Source organism: Coenobita brevimanus, chromosome 30, assembly GCF_032717465.1.
Source record: "Coenobita brevimanus isolate Jiangsu-jjx chromosome 30, ASM3271746v2, whole genome shotgun sequence".
Taxonomy (NCBI): domain Eukaryota; kingdom Metazoa; phylum Arthropoda; class Malacostraca; order Decapoda; family Coenobitidae; genus Coenobita; species Coenobita brevimanus.
Window position 1 is genome coordinate 29,819,985 of NC_136983.1, and position 20,785 is coordinate 29,840,769.

Sequence of the window (20,785 nt, forward strand, 5' to 3'; positions counted from 1 at the left end):
TTGTTATGTGTGACTGTAGGACTGGATACGTGCAAGACATAGTCTTGTACACCGGTGCACAGACAGACATAATAGAAGATCGAAGTATAGGACTTTCGGGAGCAGTGGTAAAGACGATGATACAAGACTACCTTCATCGTGGTCACGTTCTCTACCTCGACAACTGGTACACTAGCCCTCTTCTCGCTCGTTATCTTCACACACATGAAACGGGAGTCTGTGGAACCGTAAAGGTGAACCGGCGTCACATGGTCAAGGTAGGGCGGAAACTTGCAAGGAGTGAGGTTGTCTTCTTCAAAGCCAACAACATCCTTGCAACAATGTGGAACCACAACAGAGAAGTAAACCTCTTGTCCACGGTTCACCGCCCCTTGATGCACCGTACTGATTCTGTTGATTACCATAGCGAGAGCAGGCGTCGTGTTTGGAAACCTGAGTGTGTAATGGATTACAATATAAACATGCGCCTCGTGGACCAGTCTGACTCCATGATATCGACGGTAGAGTGTGTCAGGACCACGATGAAGTGGTATAAGAAACTGTTCTTTCACTTACTAGATATCACTGCTCTGAATTGCCACCACCTTCACACCATGACCACAGGAGTTCAGGAAACATTTGAAGGGTTTGTGAGGGAGCTCACACGAGAAATCTTTGCTAAGTATGCTGTTGAAAGGCCCCAACAGCGCCCCCGCACTGCCCCTATTACCCAGACTCCCCAGAGAATATCCGGCCGCCATTTCCCCACTCCTATCCCTCCCCAGCCCAACAGACCTAGGCCCCAGTGCAGGTGTCACGTGTGCAGTAATTCCCAGGTGAGATTCACGACACAGAGGAAGGACACCCGCTATGAGTGCGTGCAGTGTGACGTGGGTTTGTGTATTCACCCATGTTTTAGTGAGTATCACACGTTGCTGCAATTTTAGCATGGTGTGAATGCGAAAGGACGCTGAAATTATGAGGTAAATGCGACAGACAGACGCTCTGTGAAAATATCAGTCATATGGATCGCCAAATATTAGTATAAAGTGCCTACGGGTAGAACATAAGTGAAAACATTGGGTGTAAGTATATAAATCTGCCCTAAGTTGAAACTTACATAGAGAGGGTTGTTTGATGCGATATTCTGTCGCTCAGTGCAATAAATACGGCCCCTTATTATATATTTATTATTATGTGACATTCTTACGGGTATAATATAAGTTCAAATTATTGTATATGATGATGTATATTCTAAGTCAAATATTCATAGCGTGTCTATAAAGCTAAGATTTCCTGACGCTTAGTCGAATGAATAAGGCACGTATTAATCAAAATAAAAGTCAGCAAGTGCTAAAGTGAATAATTAGTATATACTGTAAGTGTGTGAGTGAATTAGTATATAAGTGTGTGAGTATTATGTATGACGAAACATTCCTTGCGAGGGTATTTTCAGGCGATATTCTCACGCTCACTAGAATAAATAATGGCAGTAAGTATGTACAGTGCATTCTAGGGGTGTAAACGTGTGTAATGTAAGTGGGAAAATATAATTGGAGTGAATAAATAAAGTAGATGATGAAACACGAGTGTTTGAGATCGTGGTTGCTATGTGAATAGGCGCTAGCATATCGCTAAATGCCCTCGTAATGAATGAAAATAATTGAAAACCTTCACAGTGGTGGAGGAAAGGTTCTATGTAAATGGGAAAATAATTGGAAAGTGATAAAACAATTTGGTATGTTGAAATACGAGTCATAGCGAGTGCGCTTACTAAGCTGATGTGCGCTAAACTTATGCTGCATGTCATCATAATGAATGAAAACATCTGAAAACACTTACAAACAGTTGTAATTGGTAAATTGTCATTGAAACAGAAGTATACAAGTAGAAAAAATGATAGGTTGACTCATACCAGAAACTTAGCATATAGCATGTTACAACTCGGACCTAACTCGCTATGCTCGCGCGATGATACAATGCTTATTTTTCCTATATATGTGTCTGAAATCCATTATATTGTTACTGTTATTGTTTATTAGTTCAAATTCAATAAATGTAGAGGTGTTGTGTGTTGTTTGTCCCATTATTCCTTACCATACAAAACGAAAACGCATATCCAGCCCATTACAGAATACAATACCTGCAGGGGGAAACCGCACCTGTACAGACCACTTATAGACCGCAGAGACCACTTTCTTCATGATTTTCCATCGTTTCTCGACCTAAGCGGAAGTTTTAGAAGAAAAAAAAAATTTCCAAAAAGGCTCGGGACTGGGGGATGTCATAGGTGCGGAAAGGCTCGGGACGTGACGGGTTAAATAACTCATTTCCACTGCTCTCACTCTTGCCTTGAGTCCTTCCAACAACGTCCAAGCTTCACTTCCATACGTTAGAGTTGGTATCACAATACTGTCATGTATTAACTTCTTCACTTCCATGCTCACTTCTCTGTTTCTTATCACTGCTTTCAAGGAACCAGCAACCTTCCTTCCCTGCTGTACCCTTTCAAGCACTTCACCCTCCAAACCACCATCCTTACTCATCACACTACCCAAGTACTTAAACGTACTCACATTTTCCAATTCCTCACCATCCAACCTCACTGTACATTCACTAACTTCACCTCTCTCAAAGACCATCACTTTACTCTTCCCTACATTCATTTTTAGCTTCCGTTTCTTACACACTCTCCCAAACTCATCCACCAAGCCTTGCAGCTCCCCTTCATCTTCACTCAACAACACAGTATCATCTGCAAACAACAGTACAGGGAGTTTCCAAACACTACCCACTCTCACCAGGGCCACTCCAACATCCACTACCCTACCTTGTACCTCTTTTATTACCCCATCCATGTACAGATTGAACAACAAAGGAGACATGAAACATCCCTGTTTCAACCCAATCTTTAAAGAGAAAATTTCACTCAGTTCACCGTCCACACACACACTACAGCCTTAGCACCATCATACATACTCTTCACAGCATTCAACAACTTCCCATCTACTCCATATATTCTTAATACTTTCCACAATCCTTGTCTATCCACCCTGTCATATGCTTTCTCCAAATCCATGAAAGCCACATACAACTTCTTTCCCTTCTCTAGAAACTTTTCCACTAGAGATCTAAGAATGAATATCTGATCTACACAACCTCTTCCCTTCCTAAAGCCTCCCTGTTCTTCTCCAAATAATTCCTCTGTTCTTTCTCTCTGTCAATCAGTATGCTACCATATACTTTTCCTAATATACTAAGAAGACGAATGCCCCTATGATTACCACACACTTCTTTTTCCCCTTTTCCTTTGTACAAGGGAATAATTATACCTGACTTCCAATCCTCCGGGACTCTACCTTCCTCCCAGGCCAATCTGCACATCTTCCACATCCATTCTACTACTATCTCTCCCCCATGCTTCAGCATTTCACCACACACTCCATCAATTCCTGGGGCTTTCCCCAATTTAACTTTCTTCATTGCTTCCATAACTTCTATTCTATTGATTTCTTCCTGTCTTCTCACCTCCTTCCTTCTCCCAGCCATTCCCCAGCCACTTATACTCGCATTACTTCCATCCTCTATGTTCAACAATTCCTTAAATTGTTCTTTCCATCTGCTCACTTTTTCTCCCTTCTCCACTAGCAATCTACCATTTTTTTCTTTCACTCCCCTGCTAACTTCACTTCCACCCTCTCTTACTCTCTTCACCTCTTTCCAGAGCATTTTCTTACAGTCCCTCCATTTTACACTCAAATTCCTTCCAAATTCCTCATCCACTCTCTTCTTCCTCTCTCTTACTAATGTTTTCACCTCTCTCTTCCTTTCTACATATAACTCTTTCTTCCGCCTTTCAACTTCTTCCACGCCCCTATTTCTCATCCATTCATTGTGTGCTTTCTTCTTTTGTGCCACAGCATGTCTCATCTCTTCATTCCACCACTCTGTTCCTTGCACCCCCTTCCATCTTCTCTTCATCCCACACACCACATCACATGCTGCACATATTTCTTCTGTGAATATCCTGCACACACCTTCCACATCCCTCATCTGCTCCAATTCATATTTGCCCAATCGTTCCTCCACTTCTCTCTTATATTCTGCCTTTTTCTCATCTTCTTGTAACCTTTCCACTTTCCTTGCAAATACTCCTTCTTCCCGTCCTTCCCTTCTTCTATTTCTCCTTCTTATCTGGATCTTGATTCTGGCCACCACCCAATAGTGGTCAGAAAGTCCACTCCCTCAACATCTATAAGCTCTTGCATCCATTAATCATCTTCGCATCCTTTGATCCACACAAACATAATCAATCATTGCCTTCCTTTCATTCAGTTCACCACCCACCCTTCTCATCACTCGCCATGTATACCTGTGGATCATTTTGTGCCTGAAAAGGGTATTGGCTATCACCAACCCCCCTCCTAGCACAAATGTCCACTAATGCACTGCCATTCTCATCTATCTCATCAGGCACACCCCACTCACCCACTATTCCATCCACTTTCACATTCCCTACTTTACCATTCATATCACCTATCAAAAACACTCTCTCATTCCTTCTAAACTTTTCCATGCACATTTCCATATTATTGTAATTATAATAAATGGTACTGTGCTATGAATGATAATTAACCTTTTAAGATAGTGTTGGTGGGCTTGCTGGGAATGGAAGGTGGTATCCAAGGCTGTAGTTAGTTCTACTGGGTCCCCGGAGGATGGCTGCTGGCGTCACTAGCAGGTAATGGCTGTTGCTCCTCCTCAACCTCCCTCATAAATCCTTCGAAATCAAACCTCCCTCATAAATCCTTCGAAATCACACTCAGAATCACTATCTTCGTCCACAGCCATGGAAGGTCCTGCTTCTGCCTGTCCTAGCACTGTAATCCTCGGGAAAGTGCATGCTTCTCACACTGTTGCCAGAGCCCCGTCTCGTGACTGTGGAAAGTGATCGCTGTCGCTGACTCGGTAGAGAATAAGGAGAAGCAACTTTGTTTATAAACTGGTATGCACGCCGATGAGAAGGGTTTCAAAACGATTGATATTTATTCTAAAATATTAATATGTATTCAGTGTCAGGCTAAATGTTCAATGCTGTAGTACGATACATTCTCTGTCGAGTCGCCTGGGTTTTGGTCACACTGTTTTGCCCATCGTATCTCGCAAGGAATCCATCCAGATGAATTCCAAATGCCCGTGGTATCGTTGGCAATTTCACCACGTTACCGTTCCGATTTACCATCGTATCCTTGGCAAACCTGGTATGAAGTGCCGTGTGATAGCCTTCGGCTGCCAGGATCTTGTCTTAGTTTTTTATTATGATCACGTTGGCTTCATTCATGTCGTAGGCCTAGGCAATGTCAACTTTCCTCTCCCTTTCTTCTTCCTCTCGATGCTTTCTAGCTTGGTGGCCTGAGGGAGGTGCCGACGCTTCTTGGGGTTCTCAGAAGGCTTCCTAGGCATCGTGAGCAGGGTAAAATGCAGTAACAAGGGCAGAAAATGCAGCAAGAAAAAAGCACCTTCCAATGCAATTATGCGACTGAGTGGCTCTGTGGCGGGAGAAATGTAAACAAAACATCACGTGACACCAGAAGCGTTTTTAATTGGGCGGCATCACGATCACGTCACGATAGCGGGCGGGGAAGGCTACTTGATCAGAAGTTTTTCATTGGCTATCATCATCATGGGAATGTCCAGTATGGCCGTGTTGGACCAGGGGTGATCGTGCTAGAGTGAACTCTGCAGATTTGGCCCACTTCTCGGAGCTCTGTGCGTGTTATGCTAACACACTCATGTTGCAATAATTAAATCGTATTACATAATACTAATTAATTGCTCACCGTGCTGGACTCGAATCTTGTTGGATTAACGAGTGCTGGACGCGAGGGTACTGTGTATATATATATATATATATATATATATATATATATATATATATATATATATATATATATATATATATATATATATATATATATATATGACAAGACATGATGTGTTCACATTGGTTTGCATTAGTGATTTTAATGCCAATGTTGGCAGTAGTAGGGATGGCTTTGAAGATTGTATGGGTAAGGAGGGTGTTGATATGAGAATCGAAAATGGGGTGCGATTTGCAAGCTTTTGTTTGGCAAATGACCTTACGATTGGTGGAACTATCTTTCAGCATAGAAAAATACCTAAAACTACTTGGATTTCACCATGTGGTAAATACTGCAACCAGATTGACCACATTGCAATTAGCAGAAGGCATAGGAGTTATAGGCAAGATGTTTGCGTAAGAAAGAGGTCTGATATAGGTAGTGATCATCAACTTGTTGTGTCAAAGATTAAAATAAAACTAAAGAGAAACGTTAATGGTAACTGTGCAGGAAGTAAAAGATGTGATTTTGATGAGCTGATAAATGATGAGAACACGAAGGAAAAGTTTCAGTGGAAATGTAGGAACAGGTTTCTAGTCCTGCAGACTTCGATGGAATCTGAAGACAATGATATTAATCAAATGTGGAGAGATGTTAAAGAGGTTCTGCATGATAGTGCTAAGGTTACTATGAAGAAAAGGGGAAAAGCGAGAAGGAAAAAGTGGATGTCAGATGAAATATGGAATGCAATTTAGAAAAGGAAAGAGGCGAAGTTGAGAAGTGAAGAACAACATGTTGATGGCCAGGTAGTTGAAGTACTTAGAGCAAAGTTCTGGAGTTTACATGCTGAAGTAAAAAGACTCGTTAAACGTGATACGAGGAGACTATATGATGAAAAGGCAACAGAGACAGAAATTAAGCGAAGTAAAAGCGAAGGAGTTTGAAAGGGTGTGTGAGAGGAGAAATTTGAAAGTAAATGAGAATAAGAGTAAAGTGATGAAGTGTACGAGGTTGATAGATGGTAGGGGGATGAATATAGTTTTGAATGGTGAGTTGCTTGAGGAGGTAGATTGTTTTAAGTATCTAGGGTCACATGTTGCTGTGGATGGAAGAATAGATGCAGAAGTGAAGTTTAGAATAAATGAAGTAGGAAAGGTGCTGGGAGGAATGAAAAAAGTGTTTAAATGTCGTTCGCTTAGAATGGATGTAAAGAGAAGGCTGTATGAGGGTGTTGTGGTACCGACTGCATTATATGGGGCTGAAACATGGAATATGGCTGTAGCAGAGAGGAAAAGGTTGAATGTAATGGAGATGAGGTGTCTGAGGAGTATGTGTGGAGTGACGCGTATGGATCGGGTGCGAAATGATGAAGTGCGAAGGAGAACTGGAGTTGTTCGGGAGATGGCTGGTAGAGTTGAGCAGAGGGTGTTGCGATGGTTTGGGCATATGGAGAGAATGGATAATGAGCGATTGGTGAAAAAGATAACTAGATCTGATGTGAGAGGTGTAAGGCTGAGAGGAAGACCACGAATAGGATGGAGGACAGTGTGAAGAGAGCGCTGGATGCGAGAGGGATGTCTGTTGAGCAAGGAAGAGTGGCTGTGCGTGACAGAAATAAATGGAGAGAAATTGTGAATAAATAAGTGATGACGCAGCCCTGAGGGGATATTCTCCCGCATTTGGTCTGATCAGCTAGTCAGGTCAGGTGCGGGTAAGGGGATGGGTCTGTTATGATGTGGCAGGGGTAAACCAGTTCTGCTGTCGGGCCCTGCTTCGGATGTCACTGATTGCATTGCGCAGTTGACCCTTGTGCGGTGTGGTGAGGTGAGGATCTGTCCGTTCTCCCCTTTGGGGCTAAGATGTGAATGAATGTGTTTGAATGGATGAGTAAATGGAGAGTGTGTCGTCATGTCTCGGCTACCTCCCTTTCCTTGGGGGAAGCAGCCTAGGTATATAGATAGATAGATAGAAAAATGACGGTCAGAGCACAAGGGCAGCGTATCAGGCTATAAAGGAGTTAACTGGGAGTGAAAAGAGAAAGAAGGAAATACCTGTACAAGATAGAAATGGTAACTTCTTGACTAAAGACTGGATTTATAAGGAAGGTGGAAAGAGCATTTTGAATCTGTTCTAAATAAACCAATCCCAGCTGAAGAGGGTATTTTGCCAGCCGAGAGAGATTTGCAGATAGAAACAGGGGATATAATCTTGGAAGAGGTAGCACGATCTATAAAGGAATTAAAGAATTTTAAAGCCCCAGGAAAGGATGGAATATTTCCTGAAATGCTTAAGGTGGAAAATGGCGAGTTGATGAATGCGCTTTTGAAACTTTTTAATGTGGCTTGGGATAATGGTGGAATTCCAAAAGAATGGAAAAATGGAGTGATTATAAAAATACCAATAAAAAGGAGATTTAAGTGTGTGTGGAAAATGGAGGGGGATAACTTTGACACTTGTAGTTGCAAAAGTCTTTTCCAAAATCTTGTTGAACAGAATAGAGCCAGTAATTGATAAAATTTTAACTGAAGAACAAGCAGGATTTAGAAAGGGTCGAGGTTGTAATGATCAGATTTTGATTGTAAGGCATCTAATGCAACAAGCTAATGAGATGAAAATGTTTTGGGGATTTTGAAAAGGCGTTTGATAGTGTTTCACATGGAGCCATGTTGAATATTATGAGATTCTATTGTATACCAGAAAAGTTTGCAAATATTATTAGAAACCTGCATGAATTTACTTTTTGTAAGGTAATGGTGGGTGGTTCTTTGAGTGATCCATTTGACGTTAGGCCAGGAGTGATTCAAGGAGGAGTTCTTTCGCCTTTGGTGTTTGTTTTGGTTATGGATTATGTTATGAGAAAGGTTGTAAGGAGAACAGATGCAGGAATTAAGTGGAAAGAAAATAAGAGGCTGATGGATTTGGACTATGCTGATGATATTGTACTGGTTTGCGATAGTATTTACGAGATATAAAGGGTGCTTGATTGTCTGGTGGAGGAAGAAGAAAAAGTGGGATTGGTATTAAATTGTGGAGAGACTGAAATTATTAATATGAAGGAGGAGGACCAATTCGATTGTGTGATTGGGAATAATGTGGTGAAAACTGTAGAGAATTTTAAATATATGGGAACGATTGTATCATCTAGTTGATAATTAAACAATGAAATTGAGGAGAGGATTAGACAGGCTTGGCAAGCTGTTGGAATGTTGATATCTGGAATAATAATATGCTTTCGGTACATACTAAAGTAAAGTTTGCAAGTCCATGGACTGGTCAGTTTTAATTTACGGGCATGAGTCATGGTACAGTACAACTGCAACAGATCAGAAAGTTTTAGGATCTGAGAATAAAATACTGAGACGGATACTTGAAGTAAAGTAGCAAGGCAGAGTTACAAATGAAAGAGTCAGGGATATTACGAGAGTGGAACCAGTTGATGAATATGTTAGACTGTCTTGCTGCAAATGGCTGGGGCACATATATAGAAAAGAAGGCAGTTTAATCCAGGATGTGCCAGAGTGGACTGCTAGAAGAAGAAGAGGCAGAGGTAGGCCGTGGGAAACCTGGTTGAGGACAATGAAAAGAGAAGCAGGAGAGAAGTGTTGGTGGGACCTGAAGGAGCTGGCAAGAGACCAATATTGGTGGAGAGAATTCATCGAGGTCCTGTGCATTCCGTGGGGTGCCACAGGAACTGATTGATTTGACATTTGTTTCTTTAGACATGAAAATGTGCCACCACTACTCCAAAATCGTAGAATACTTTCTATATTTTGTTGTTGTTGTTGCACTTCACTGCTGCTACTGGTGAACTTGGTGAAAAGGTATAAAATACTCTTTTAAGGTAGTGTTAATGTTGATAATGGTATTCATTATACTCTGTACGCTGGGAATATCATAAACACAGTCTATGTGGGTTCATTACCTTTCCTTAAATGAAACAAACACTTACATGAGGGCTGGGAGAGCACAGACGGTGAGGAATATCCGCCAAGAGTTGTAGGAAAAACTGGCATTTACAAATCCAGTATCATATGGAATGGTCACCAACGCAAACACTGAAAATTCAAACAATAATAATTCACATGGTAATCCAGAGACCAAAGTACATTGCACTTGTCGGGACATGAAAATTCTTCTACCAGATACAGTCATACTGTAATATAACCTTATGAAACTCAGAAACTATGTATAAACAGTATTATTCACAACAATAACTCGAATAGCTATTAAATGAGGTACATGTGAACCGTGAAAAACAAAAATATCTTTGACGATTCCATAAATCTACGTAATTACGGTAGAGGGGTAGCACAACACTGCAACGATCAGCGGTTACTGAAGTACGTGTATTGTGCTGTTTCGTATCAATCTTTGGAAAAATAACTACATTAGGTAACCCACTTATCTAAAGACACTAGAATGCACTAACCAGCCTTCCTCCACCCCACTGCATAATAACTTCACCAAAATAACCGTCCTTCACTATTCACTTGCCCTACGTTACTAGAGTCTCCAAACCAGTCTTTTTACAGTCGCTGCCTTAAGTCGCTAGATGCCTTATTCAGGCTACTTTCATTCAACCTCCCATATTAATCAGATCCCACTAACCAGCAGCTGCGTACCTGTCCCAAGAATTTTGCCAACCATCAAGAAACTGCCAGCGAAACTCAAGGCTCCCCCTCGCCGATGGGATGGCTGGAACTCACTAAGGTATGCGTACGTCACAGGGATGCCGCCTCCGATACTACACACAGGGAGTGATGGGATGCCTCAGACAGGTGAGCTTATGGAAAATCTCAAGTGATGAGATTATGGAAAATGCATTAAGTGGAGAAGAAGTTTTTCTTTTTCTTTTCTAATTCCTGTCGCAGCCAGTTATATGTAAGTTAGCTTAGCTACAACAGGCCTAGTATTAGCAAACCAGGTCGCTTCTGGCTGGCAGGGCATGAAAGAGATAGGCAATGGATGCAGATTAGGGTGTGGATGATGATGTTCAGATGGCCTGGGACATAAATGATAGAAGGGTATGAATAAAGGGTTAAACGCAACAGACTCGGAGAGACTGAGAAAGGAATCCTGTTGGTGACTAACATTACATTCTCATACTGGTAAATTTTGATGGTGAAAAGGATTTACATTCCTGCTTACCAGTATGAGATTATCTTATGAAGAAATACAGCTGGCACTGGTTCTCCAGGTGAGGTTACTGGGTTTTTCTGTCATGGTTACCAATGACAAACAACAAATACTGAACTATAGATCTGTACATTTCTACTGTATGACTGTGAAATGTGAATCTGTGTGATATTCGGTAATTTCATAATGTGTTGTTGAACTATTGTCAGGCACGGCGTTAAAAGAGGCAGGGTATGATATACCGTATTTTATATCTATCTATCTATCTATCTATCTATCTATCTATCTATATATATATATATATATATATATATATATGTGTGTGTGTGTATATATATATGCCTATATATCTTAGTGCTACTGTACTGCGTCCATCCATCCATGATCAATCATCCTGACGTTTAAGATGAGAGTTACCAGCCTCACTCAACCCTGAGTGGCATTACGTGAGCAATAAACCCCAACCATTCCTTGGATATAAAACTGCACAGGCTCAATCCGATTGGGTCACCTTCTTCAATCTTTTTACAATATTCTGGAAAACAGGTAAAGTACAGAATTGGCAAGATAATGACTGTATAATGCAACAACGGCTTACATGTGGGATAAGGTCATAAGAATAACAAATGTTACAATGTAATAATGAAAACTAAGCCAATAATTGTATGCAATTACAATTTATTTTATGGCTATAAGAGCACTAATTATGAAAAAAAAAAAAAAAAATGTGGCTGAACACGAGGAAAAGGCAGGACATTTTAGCTAGTTGCTGGCATTAAACCAGCCAAGCTGGCAACACTTACCAGCTGACGAAAACAACGAAAGTCTCTCTCTCTCTCTCTCTCTCTCTCTCTCTCTCTCTCTCTCTCTCTCTCTCTCTCTCTTTTGTCATTACAGAGTTTAATAGTATATTAAATTTTACATCTGGAGAATTTTTAAAATTCCTCCCGGACGAAGATTTTGACAACTAAATGCAGGACATGTCCAGGAAATGAGGGACGTATGACAACCCTATATATATATATATATATATATATATATATATATATATATATATATATATATATATATATATATATGTGTGTGTGTGTGTGTGTGTGTGTGTGTGTGTGTAATTCACCGAATGGGTCAGAATAACGTGATGGTTGTGATCATCAGCATTTTACCTTCCCGGAAGAGACCTGGGAGCTCATGTAGTCCGATCTAAAGGCAAAGCCTTGACCTTCACACAAGTACACACCCATCCTCTTGCTCAAGGAGGACAGTGACCACCCGCTTCGTCAGTGGAACTTTTCACATCCCGAGCAAGGCGCGAACCCCCGTCTTAGCAAATGCTAAACGAGAGCGTTACCACTGAGCCAGCGAGCAGAGTGTGTGTGTGTGTGTGTGTGTGTGTGTGTGTGTGTGTGTGTGTGTGTGTGTGTGTGTGTGTGTGTATCTTTCTATCTATATAGCTATCTATCAATCTATCTATCTATATACATCTGGATACAGTATACTATGTGTGTATAAATATATAACTCTATATATAACTATATATAACTATATATAACTATATAACTATATATATATATATATATATATATATATATATATATATATATATATATATATATATATATATATATATATATATATATAACTATATATAACTATATATATATATATATATATATATATATATATATATATATATATATATATATATAACTATATATATATATATATATATAAAACTATATAACTATATATATATATATATATATATATATATGTATATAACTATATATATAACTATATATAACTATATATATATATATAACTATATATATATATATAACTATATATAACTATATATAACTATATATAACTATATATATATATATATATATATATATATATATATATATATATATATATATATCTATCTATGTACAGTCGTGGTCATAAATAATCACCTATCATTCGGTACCCCTTGCCTCAGGCTGCCTCCTTTATGCGCGGCAAGTCACAGTGGAGTAAGAGGGGCTGAGAGGGAGGGGCCAGAGTGAGAAGGGAAGGTGGGTGGGGGGACGAGTGATAGTGCGAGGTTGGAGTAAGGTAGGGAAGGAGGGGAGGTAGAGGAGAGAGAATGAAATGCGAAGTGGTTGGTGGTCACATTATTTGTCTATTTTCTTTCATTCAGGGCATGATAAAAGAGTCAATATTCGGTAGATAATGCTGCATTGAAGTTTCGAATACTTGGGTGCTGTTATAAATTATCAGATAACGGAGGAAGTGAGAAGGAAATTGTAAGAAGAACTGGTATTGCTAAAGGAGCTTTCGAACGAATGAGAAAAAATTAACTATATTGATATGAGGACACGAATAAGAATGTTGAAATCTTTTGCCTGGTCACCGCTATTATACGGGTGCGAAACGTGGACAGTAAAGAAGAAAATGAGAGATTACAAGCAGTTGAGGTATGGTTTTTGAGAAGAATGATGCGAATATCAGGGATAGAAAAAGTAACAAATGAAGAAGTTCTGAGAAGGGTAGGAATGGAATGAGAAATGATGAAGACTACAGTATAAGGAAAAGACAGATGAAATTTTTGGGGCATTGTTATAAGAGTAAAAGAACTTGAAAATGACTGTTTACATGGAAGAATAGACGGAAGAAGAGCAAGAGGAAGACAACGATTAAAGTATTTGGATTGTATAGGAAGCGATTTACATGAAAGAATCAGCAATGTGGAGTTAATCAGGATAGCTGAGGATAGAGGAAGATGGCGCTCCATGGCCGCTAACGTCACAAGACCGGCACGTCGGTAAAAAGGTAAAGGTAATGCTACATATCTTGTATAGCGGCGTCCGATAACAAGCTTTAGATAGGTGGTGATATCAACTGCTGGCTCGTGAGAGAAATATACTGACATGACAGATCAAACATTAGTGCAGAACCATCAAAACTGTGTGGGCACAGATTGTCAAAGCGTGGGGGCCAGAGAACGAGAGGACACAGACCCGCCTCCTCCAGTGCACCACGGACGAGTGGGAGCTGTTCAGACGAAACCAGCAAACCATCAACAACATTGTTTCCTCGCAGCCGAGAAGACTGTAAGAGGTTATTATCCCCTACACCGCGGGCATGTTTACCGATGTTTTGCGTGTGCCGCGGGGTTATTCGGGCTCCGACAGACTCTCAAAAAATATTTGCCAAAAATCAGTTATTAGTCCTAGAATATTAAAATTACATATGCTTATGGCACATACCTTCAGCTTTCTCCTGGAATGTTTGTTGAGCCTTCGTCCGTTACCGTAGGACTTGTGGAGACCTCTGAAGTTGGGTAACGAAGTCTCCACTTTACACTTCCTGACAACCAGTAATATGATTACCACAGCCAGATATTAACACTATAAACACTACTTTATGATTTTCAAGTAGTTTGGGATCCATACTCCAAAAAAAAACCCACTGTGAAAGCAATGAAAATTATGAGCGCTTCTGACCGTCGCACTTGCGCTAGTTAGCTCTTGGTACTCTCTCATTTATTATTCATAAAACCCCTCACACTTTATATTTTTATTACTATATAACACTTATATATATCTACAGTCTTTATCCATAAGTTTCCTTCAGTAGTATTAGTTTATTGTCACTGTAGGGATTCAATTTTTTTCAGTAAAATACGTAGCATTCACTTTCTCATCCTGTATACTAGCATTGAGAGTGAATGTCACTTTCATCTTCACTCTCATAACTCATAGTATTCAGACATGCTAGAGTGAAACTTTCACTTTCATTACTCCTAGGGTATATACTCGTATTCTTATAATAATACTCATTTACATTTCTATTTACGTTCTCTATTTTATTTACGTTATTTACATTTCTATTTTATTTACACTGTGTTATGCACTGTCACTTGAAGTAACTTATAAAACTATTTTCCATTGTTCACGTATATTTACTTTCATGACTTTCACTTGCTGTTTACACATTATTTACACATTATTTACAATTCTACTTGCACTGTTTTACTCAATAGAAAGATCGTAGTCACTCTTTTATGAAGATCGTAGTCACTCTTTTATCAATTGTCAGCCCTTTACCTCTTTCCACACGAGGTTTAGTAGGGGGTAAAGGTCACAGGACCCTTTGAATGGGGGTGAAAAGTCCCTGAAGCTAGCAAGAGCGAACTGACGTACCTCCACTTTGGAAGATGAGAGTAAACTGATAAGGGAGGGCCGGGGTAGAGGCCTACTTAGGGGATATTCAGTGTTACCAACGTTAGCTCTTGAAACAGCTATGTATAGCACTGAAATGATTGGCAGGAAATCTAGACAATACATTATAAATTAGGTAGTTCCAGGTGAATGTAAATATCACTTAGGCTTCTCCCTTCCCTCCTTATATGTATATTTATTACGAAAATAGATTATATGGCATATTTCAAGGGGAAAAAAACAGCGATAATTAGCGAACGAGTGCACGTGAGGTGTTGTCTGGTGATAATTAGCCAATTCCAGGTGTATGGCACTCTCACTTACCTGATTTCTTTCTTGTATATATTATTTGGTATAAGAATAGGGCATAGGGCTTATTTCAATGGATGAAATCAGTGAAAAATTCCAGGGAAGATTTACTTAGCATAGCACGGCCGGGCAGGCGAAAGGATAGGGTAATGGAGGGGGGGTAGGGAGGGGAGTCAAGAACGGGGAGAAATGGCTAAATTGTCAACAATGGATGGGAGTACAGATAAGATTAGGAGTGCTGACTAATGTTGGACATTGGCAGTGCTGATAGATGATACAAGCCCCCACTTGGAAGCCCGGATGAATTCAAAATAACACAGAATCACAAAAGCGATGCCCCGCGGTATGATACCTTGCTCCCAAGCATCACGAAAGTGACGCCCCGCGGTTAAGGGGTTAAGAGGCAGGAGGCCACTGGACTACTTACTAAGGCTTTCCTTGTTGCTTTGGTTTTACCAATGTCGGTAAACATTGACACAGATATATTTGGGGAGTTTGGGTAGGATTTGGTTTCATTTTCCTTCTAACATTTTTGAGAGATATCGTAATTCTATCCAACCATGTACACTGACATCGAATTTATCTTTTATGCACAATTATCTGGGGGTGATGGTGACTGTATAGACGAGTGTATACCGAGAGGAAGATCATATTTATTGTCCACACTGACATATCAAAGGTTGCTTATGATATTTAGTTCCAAAATTAATTACATGTAAGGGTAGAGGACGTTTCTAAATTAAGCATTACGGAAGTCCAAGCCATCCAGATTCCATCCTGCGTCCAAAGTCAAAATATACGGATAAACACAAATATCTGGCCTTTCACTAATAAATGATCTGACACATCAGTATATTTCTCTCACGAGCCAGCCCGTGATATCACCACCAATCTAAAGCCTGTTATCTGACGCAGGTATACAAGATGTAATGCAGCATTATCTACGAATATTAACTTCTTTAGATCATATCCTGAATGAAAGAAAATAGACAAATAATGTGACCACCACTTCGCATTCATTCTCCCTCCCCTCCCTCACTCCACTCGCACACCATCACTCACCTCCCACCCACCTTACTTTCTCTTTTTAGCCCCTCCCTCTTAGCCTCTCTTGCTCCGCTGTGACTTGCCGCGCATAAACGAGGCAGCCTGGGGCACGGGGTACTGGAGGATAGATGATTTTTTTATGATCACGACTGTACATATATATATATATATAACAAAAAATGTGAAGAGCCAGCCAGACAGCTTAATCGATGGTCACGTAGGTAGATTTATTGATGGATAAACAGATATAGAAATATAGATCGATGGATAGGGGTATAATCATAGAGAACAAGTATAATATTTACCCAGTCGTACGTATGCAATGCATATATCAAAATACATCTAATTTATTTTTGAAATTTTGCCTTTGGATATTTGTCTGCTATGGAAATTTCGGGAAAACTAAGATGATTCCAAACGTCTAACAAGGGTATCCTTTTACGGGGAGGTTATTGATGATGTCTACAGTTGCAATAGTGGCGCCCATGACGGCCAAAATTTATATTAATTAGAACTACCTAATTCTACATGGTGGAAACATGATGGCAAATTACCGTAGAATTTTTACCTTCTACAACCATATCAGTATTAGCTACAGTGGGTCGGGGGGGCGAACAGGGTAGGGCACATGGGAAAACAGTTCCATGTGAAGTAGGTCCATGGAGAATGTATCCCTTGGGACATGGGTCCAAGGAGGAGCATAGGTCTAATGGGTAAAATGGGACCCCGGGGGTCGTCTCCCACAGGTGGGTGGCTACCCCGGGTCCTAGGCAACGTCGATATGTGCAGCCTTAGTATTTTATCCAGCCAATGCCAGGTACCTCTATTAGTGAGTTTTTACATATATATTGACAGGTCTTTTCCTCTAAGTTTAATTCTAGAACCGAGTGCTTAGAAAGGACATGTGTGGTCATTTGCGAGGTAAGTTCAAGAACTTTCTCACACATTTTGGGAGACCTATTTACCACACTGCAGAAGAGAGGAAACGTGTCATGATGACGGTGATGAGAAGCAGTTTGATAAAGGTTTCGAACATACTGTCACCAGACTGGGGAATATAGTATTAAGTCTAGTTCTGGACAAGATTTAATGCCAGCATTATCTTAGTTGCGCTAAGGTCGTGAATGCGAATTCTAACTTCACGTGACATTAATATATGCGCTCATGATAACTACAGTAGTTGCTGTGTTTTATGCAGTGTGTGCTAATGGAATGGTGAAGGATCAGTAAACATACTTTACTGAGAACAAGTAAGTCCCTTGGAACTCAACACACTTAGCCCTGGGGTCCCTCCATTGCTGGAAACATTCTGTAAAGTCAGTTTTGGGGATCACCAACAAGATCTTTATCGCATGTGTCTTTATCTCGTTTGTGCCCTCAAAGCTCGACCGTTTCAGTGGCATCTACAGTTTAGGAAACAGCCATTACTCACAGGAGAGTACTGGACCTACTGGACCTGTGTGATCATGTGTTTGACCAAAAAATCCTGGATGAGATGGGATAAGCGGGCTGAAGCATTGTCGTGGTGAACCTGCCAGTCCTCAGTCTCCCACAATTTTCGTCTCTTGCAATTTACTGCATTCTGTAGATGACGAAGAACTTCCATGTTCTACGTTTTCTTGATTGTTTGACCTTTTGGTGCGTACTAGTAATGAACAACACCCTGGTAGCTGGAAACAACACACTGTCAACATAAGCTTCCCCTTTCTCTGAACCAGCCGTGTGTAGTAACACCCATAGCTTCATCGCCAAAAGCCTGTCAAAACTTCATGATGGTTTCAGACTGTGTGTCACCAAGTTTCTGACAAATTTTGATGCAATAACATTGCTCGATTTGCTTGGTCATTGCAGCACAAAATGAAAATGCAACAAGCAAGAAGAACACGTCCTCAAACACAAGTTGCTCAGCAGCGACTGGGCTTTGTGGCAGCACGGAATATATTTGCCCATGGGCTCAATGATTCAAGGTCACGCTCCAATGAGTCACATCCCCTTGCTCCTACTGGTTAATGAGAAAAAGAATATAGTCGGATGTTTTTCGTGAAACGCAAGGAAGATGGTGTTTGAATTAATTGCTGTGAATAGTTTTATGTCTCATGAATACTTATTCCATTTTAGAAAAAAAAAAATCGGCACATATATTATGTGTAAGTCTGATTATTCATTTTCGTGCAGATCAATCAACGGTCGTGGTCACGGGTCTAAATCAAAGTAATGGGTATGGCACTAACATGATGTTTGATCCAATGTCAATCACACTTTGCTAATATACTGCGCATGGAGATAGGAAGAATTGATTCAGCTTTGGTGTAATGGATAAGAGGTCACAGCTACAAGTCAGAGTCAAAGTTCAGATGCTGTGCCAATGTGATTCCTGGGCCACGATTATGGGGGCCCCTGAGGCGGCACAGAACCCAGCTTAGATGCTTTCTAAGCGATTTCTTAGGGTTAGAGAGGATATTGCCGGGGTGGGGGGGGAGGAGGTCCCAGCTCACACAGTTGCTTCCCTTTTAGCCCTAGAGCATGAAGGGATTATGGGGCAAAATTTGTTTCTTGTATCTCAGGGACTGGTAAGTTTGTTGACGTTCAGCGTAGTAAATGGTTACCTGGAGTTCAGAAAATTATTCAGTTTGTCACTCACTGGAGCCATCAGAAGGAGACATGACAGTGAGTAAGCAGATGGTTGACGACCGAATCAAACATTACAGATAATCGGTGGAATTCCACTCACCCAAATCCACATATGAAGCGAAAGGCAAGAAGTAATCCATACGACTGGACGAGTGATGATGCCAGCCCAGCTAGCCCATTGATCAGCAGCGTTATGATCATTATTGAACGCCGGCCGTAGATGTCACCCAAGCAGCCCCAAATGAAAGCCCCGAACAGCATACCTGGAATACAGAACCATTACCATTACAAGTTCACGAAATCCTCCTTATTATTGTCAGTCGCATATATACCCTTTCATCATAGATGTAGCACAATATTATTAACTTCTGAGCACACACGTCAACTTTCCCTTAAGCACACACACACACACACACACACACACACACACACACACACCATAACTCTACGCAACCAAAAAAAATCTACAACCACTTTTGTTCTTACTATCCCAGCTAATAGTGATATATAATGTGTTCAGGAAGAAAGAGTCGTACCGTATGTAATATATTTCACATATATAAAATTAAGTGCACAAAATACTATATTTGTAGGAAGTCTGTCATCTTCGAGTAATACGGAAGTGCTTCAAGAACAAAAAACAAAATCTTAAAATAACTTGAAGTAAAAAGACCAAAATATGGTCCCATAACCTATCATGCAAAAGCACTTCCCAGTTAGAAGAGGCATTTAGAGAGTCTAACACCTGTGCACTACAATCGAACCAAATCTTTGATTTTGCTCTGTAACCCGAATTTCTTCATCCTGAACTGACACTCAACCCAGCCACTAAGATAATATCCAAACTGTAATAAAAGTGTTTATGTTGACCTTACCCCATGACCATGACCTCTGACCTATTGCTTGCAAAATGGAAATTGTACCAGGTTTAGTTCTGATCAGATCAAAACTATTTCAGTTGAAGGGCCGAAACTTTGGCATGTCCCCGTGACCTTTAACTCAGACCATTCTCAATGGTAAATCACTTTACCATTTTTTGTCCCTCAACCCATCCACTAAGTCTGCTCAAAAATCGGAATCAGACTGGCTGAACTGAACTTGTTCTTATTCTGGGATTTATGACTTTCTTCGGCTAAAAATAATCACCTGTTCCTCTGATGGCCCTCAATCGTTGTCATATTGGCGCAGTCCCATCCAATAATTTTTTCGGTGCTGATGCAAAAAACATAAGGACAGAAATACAAAACCAAACATATAAATACAAATAAAACATATTTTTCCGAGTTTTACAAACCAAATAGTAGGATTAACCCGCCCTGTCCCGTCGACGTATGGGTACGTTGCAACATTTTGCATTTGCCAGTCCCACCGACGTACTGGTACGTTGTGCAATTGCAAGGTCCCTAATTTGCACAATTTTCAATTTTCGCTTGTGATTTTTCATACATATACACAGGACACCTTCCTCTATTCCTCTACAAGATGCCAAGCAGGGACAATGCCTTACACCGCATAACCTCCCCCGTCCCCCCGTCACGCCATTGTCTCGGCAATTCACCTGTTACCAGTGACCTGGCCAGTAAAGATATTCAGGGTCAAGGTGATTCCCCAATC

General features: G+C 40.4%; 1 protein-coding gene across 1 annotated transcript in view; it reads right to left on the reverse strand.

The window, feature by feature from the left end:
- Positions 1 to 20,785, reverse strand: part of LOC145395275 (synaptic vesicle glycoprotein 2B-like) — a 122,415-nt gene that overhangs the window by 62,766 nt on the left and 38,864 nt on the right. Inside the window, exons 4-6 of the mRNA XM_080268955.1 lie at positions 19,272 to 19,434; positions 10,463 to 10,584; positions 9,790 to 9,895 (exon numbers count right to left, since the gene is read on the reverse strand). Coding sequence (XP_080125081.1) covers positions 9,790 to 9,895; positions 10,463 to 10,584; positions 19,272 to 19,434 — 391 coding nt within the window. The remainder of the gene's footprint in view (positions 1 to 9,789; positions 9,896 to 10,462; positions 10,585 to 19,271; positions 19,435 to 20,785) is intronic.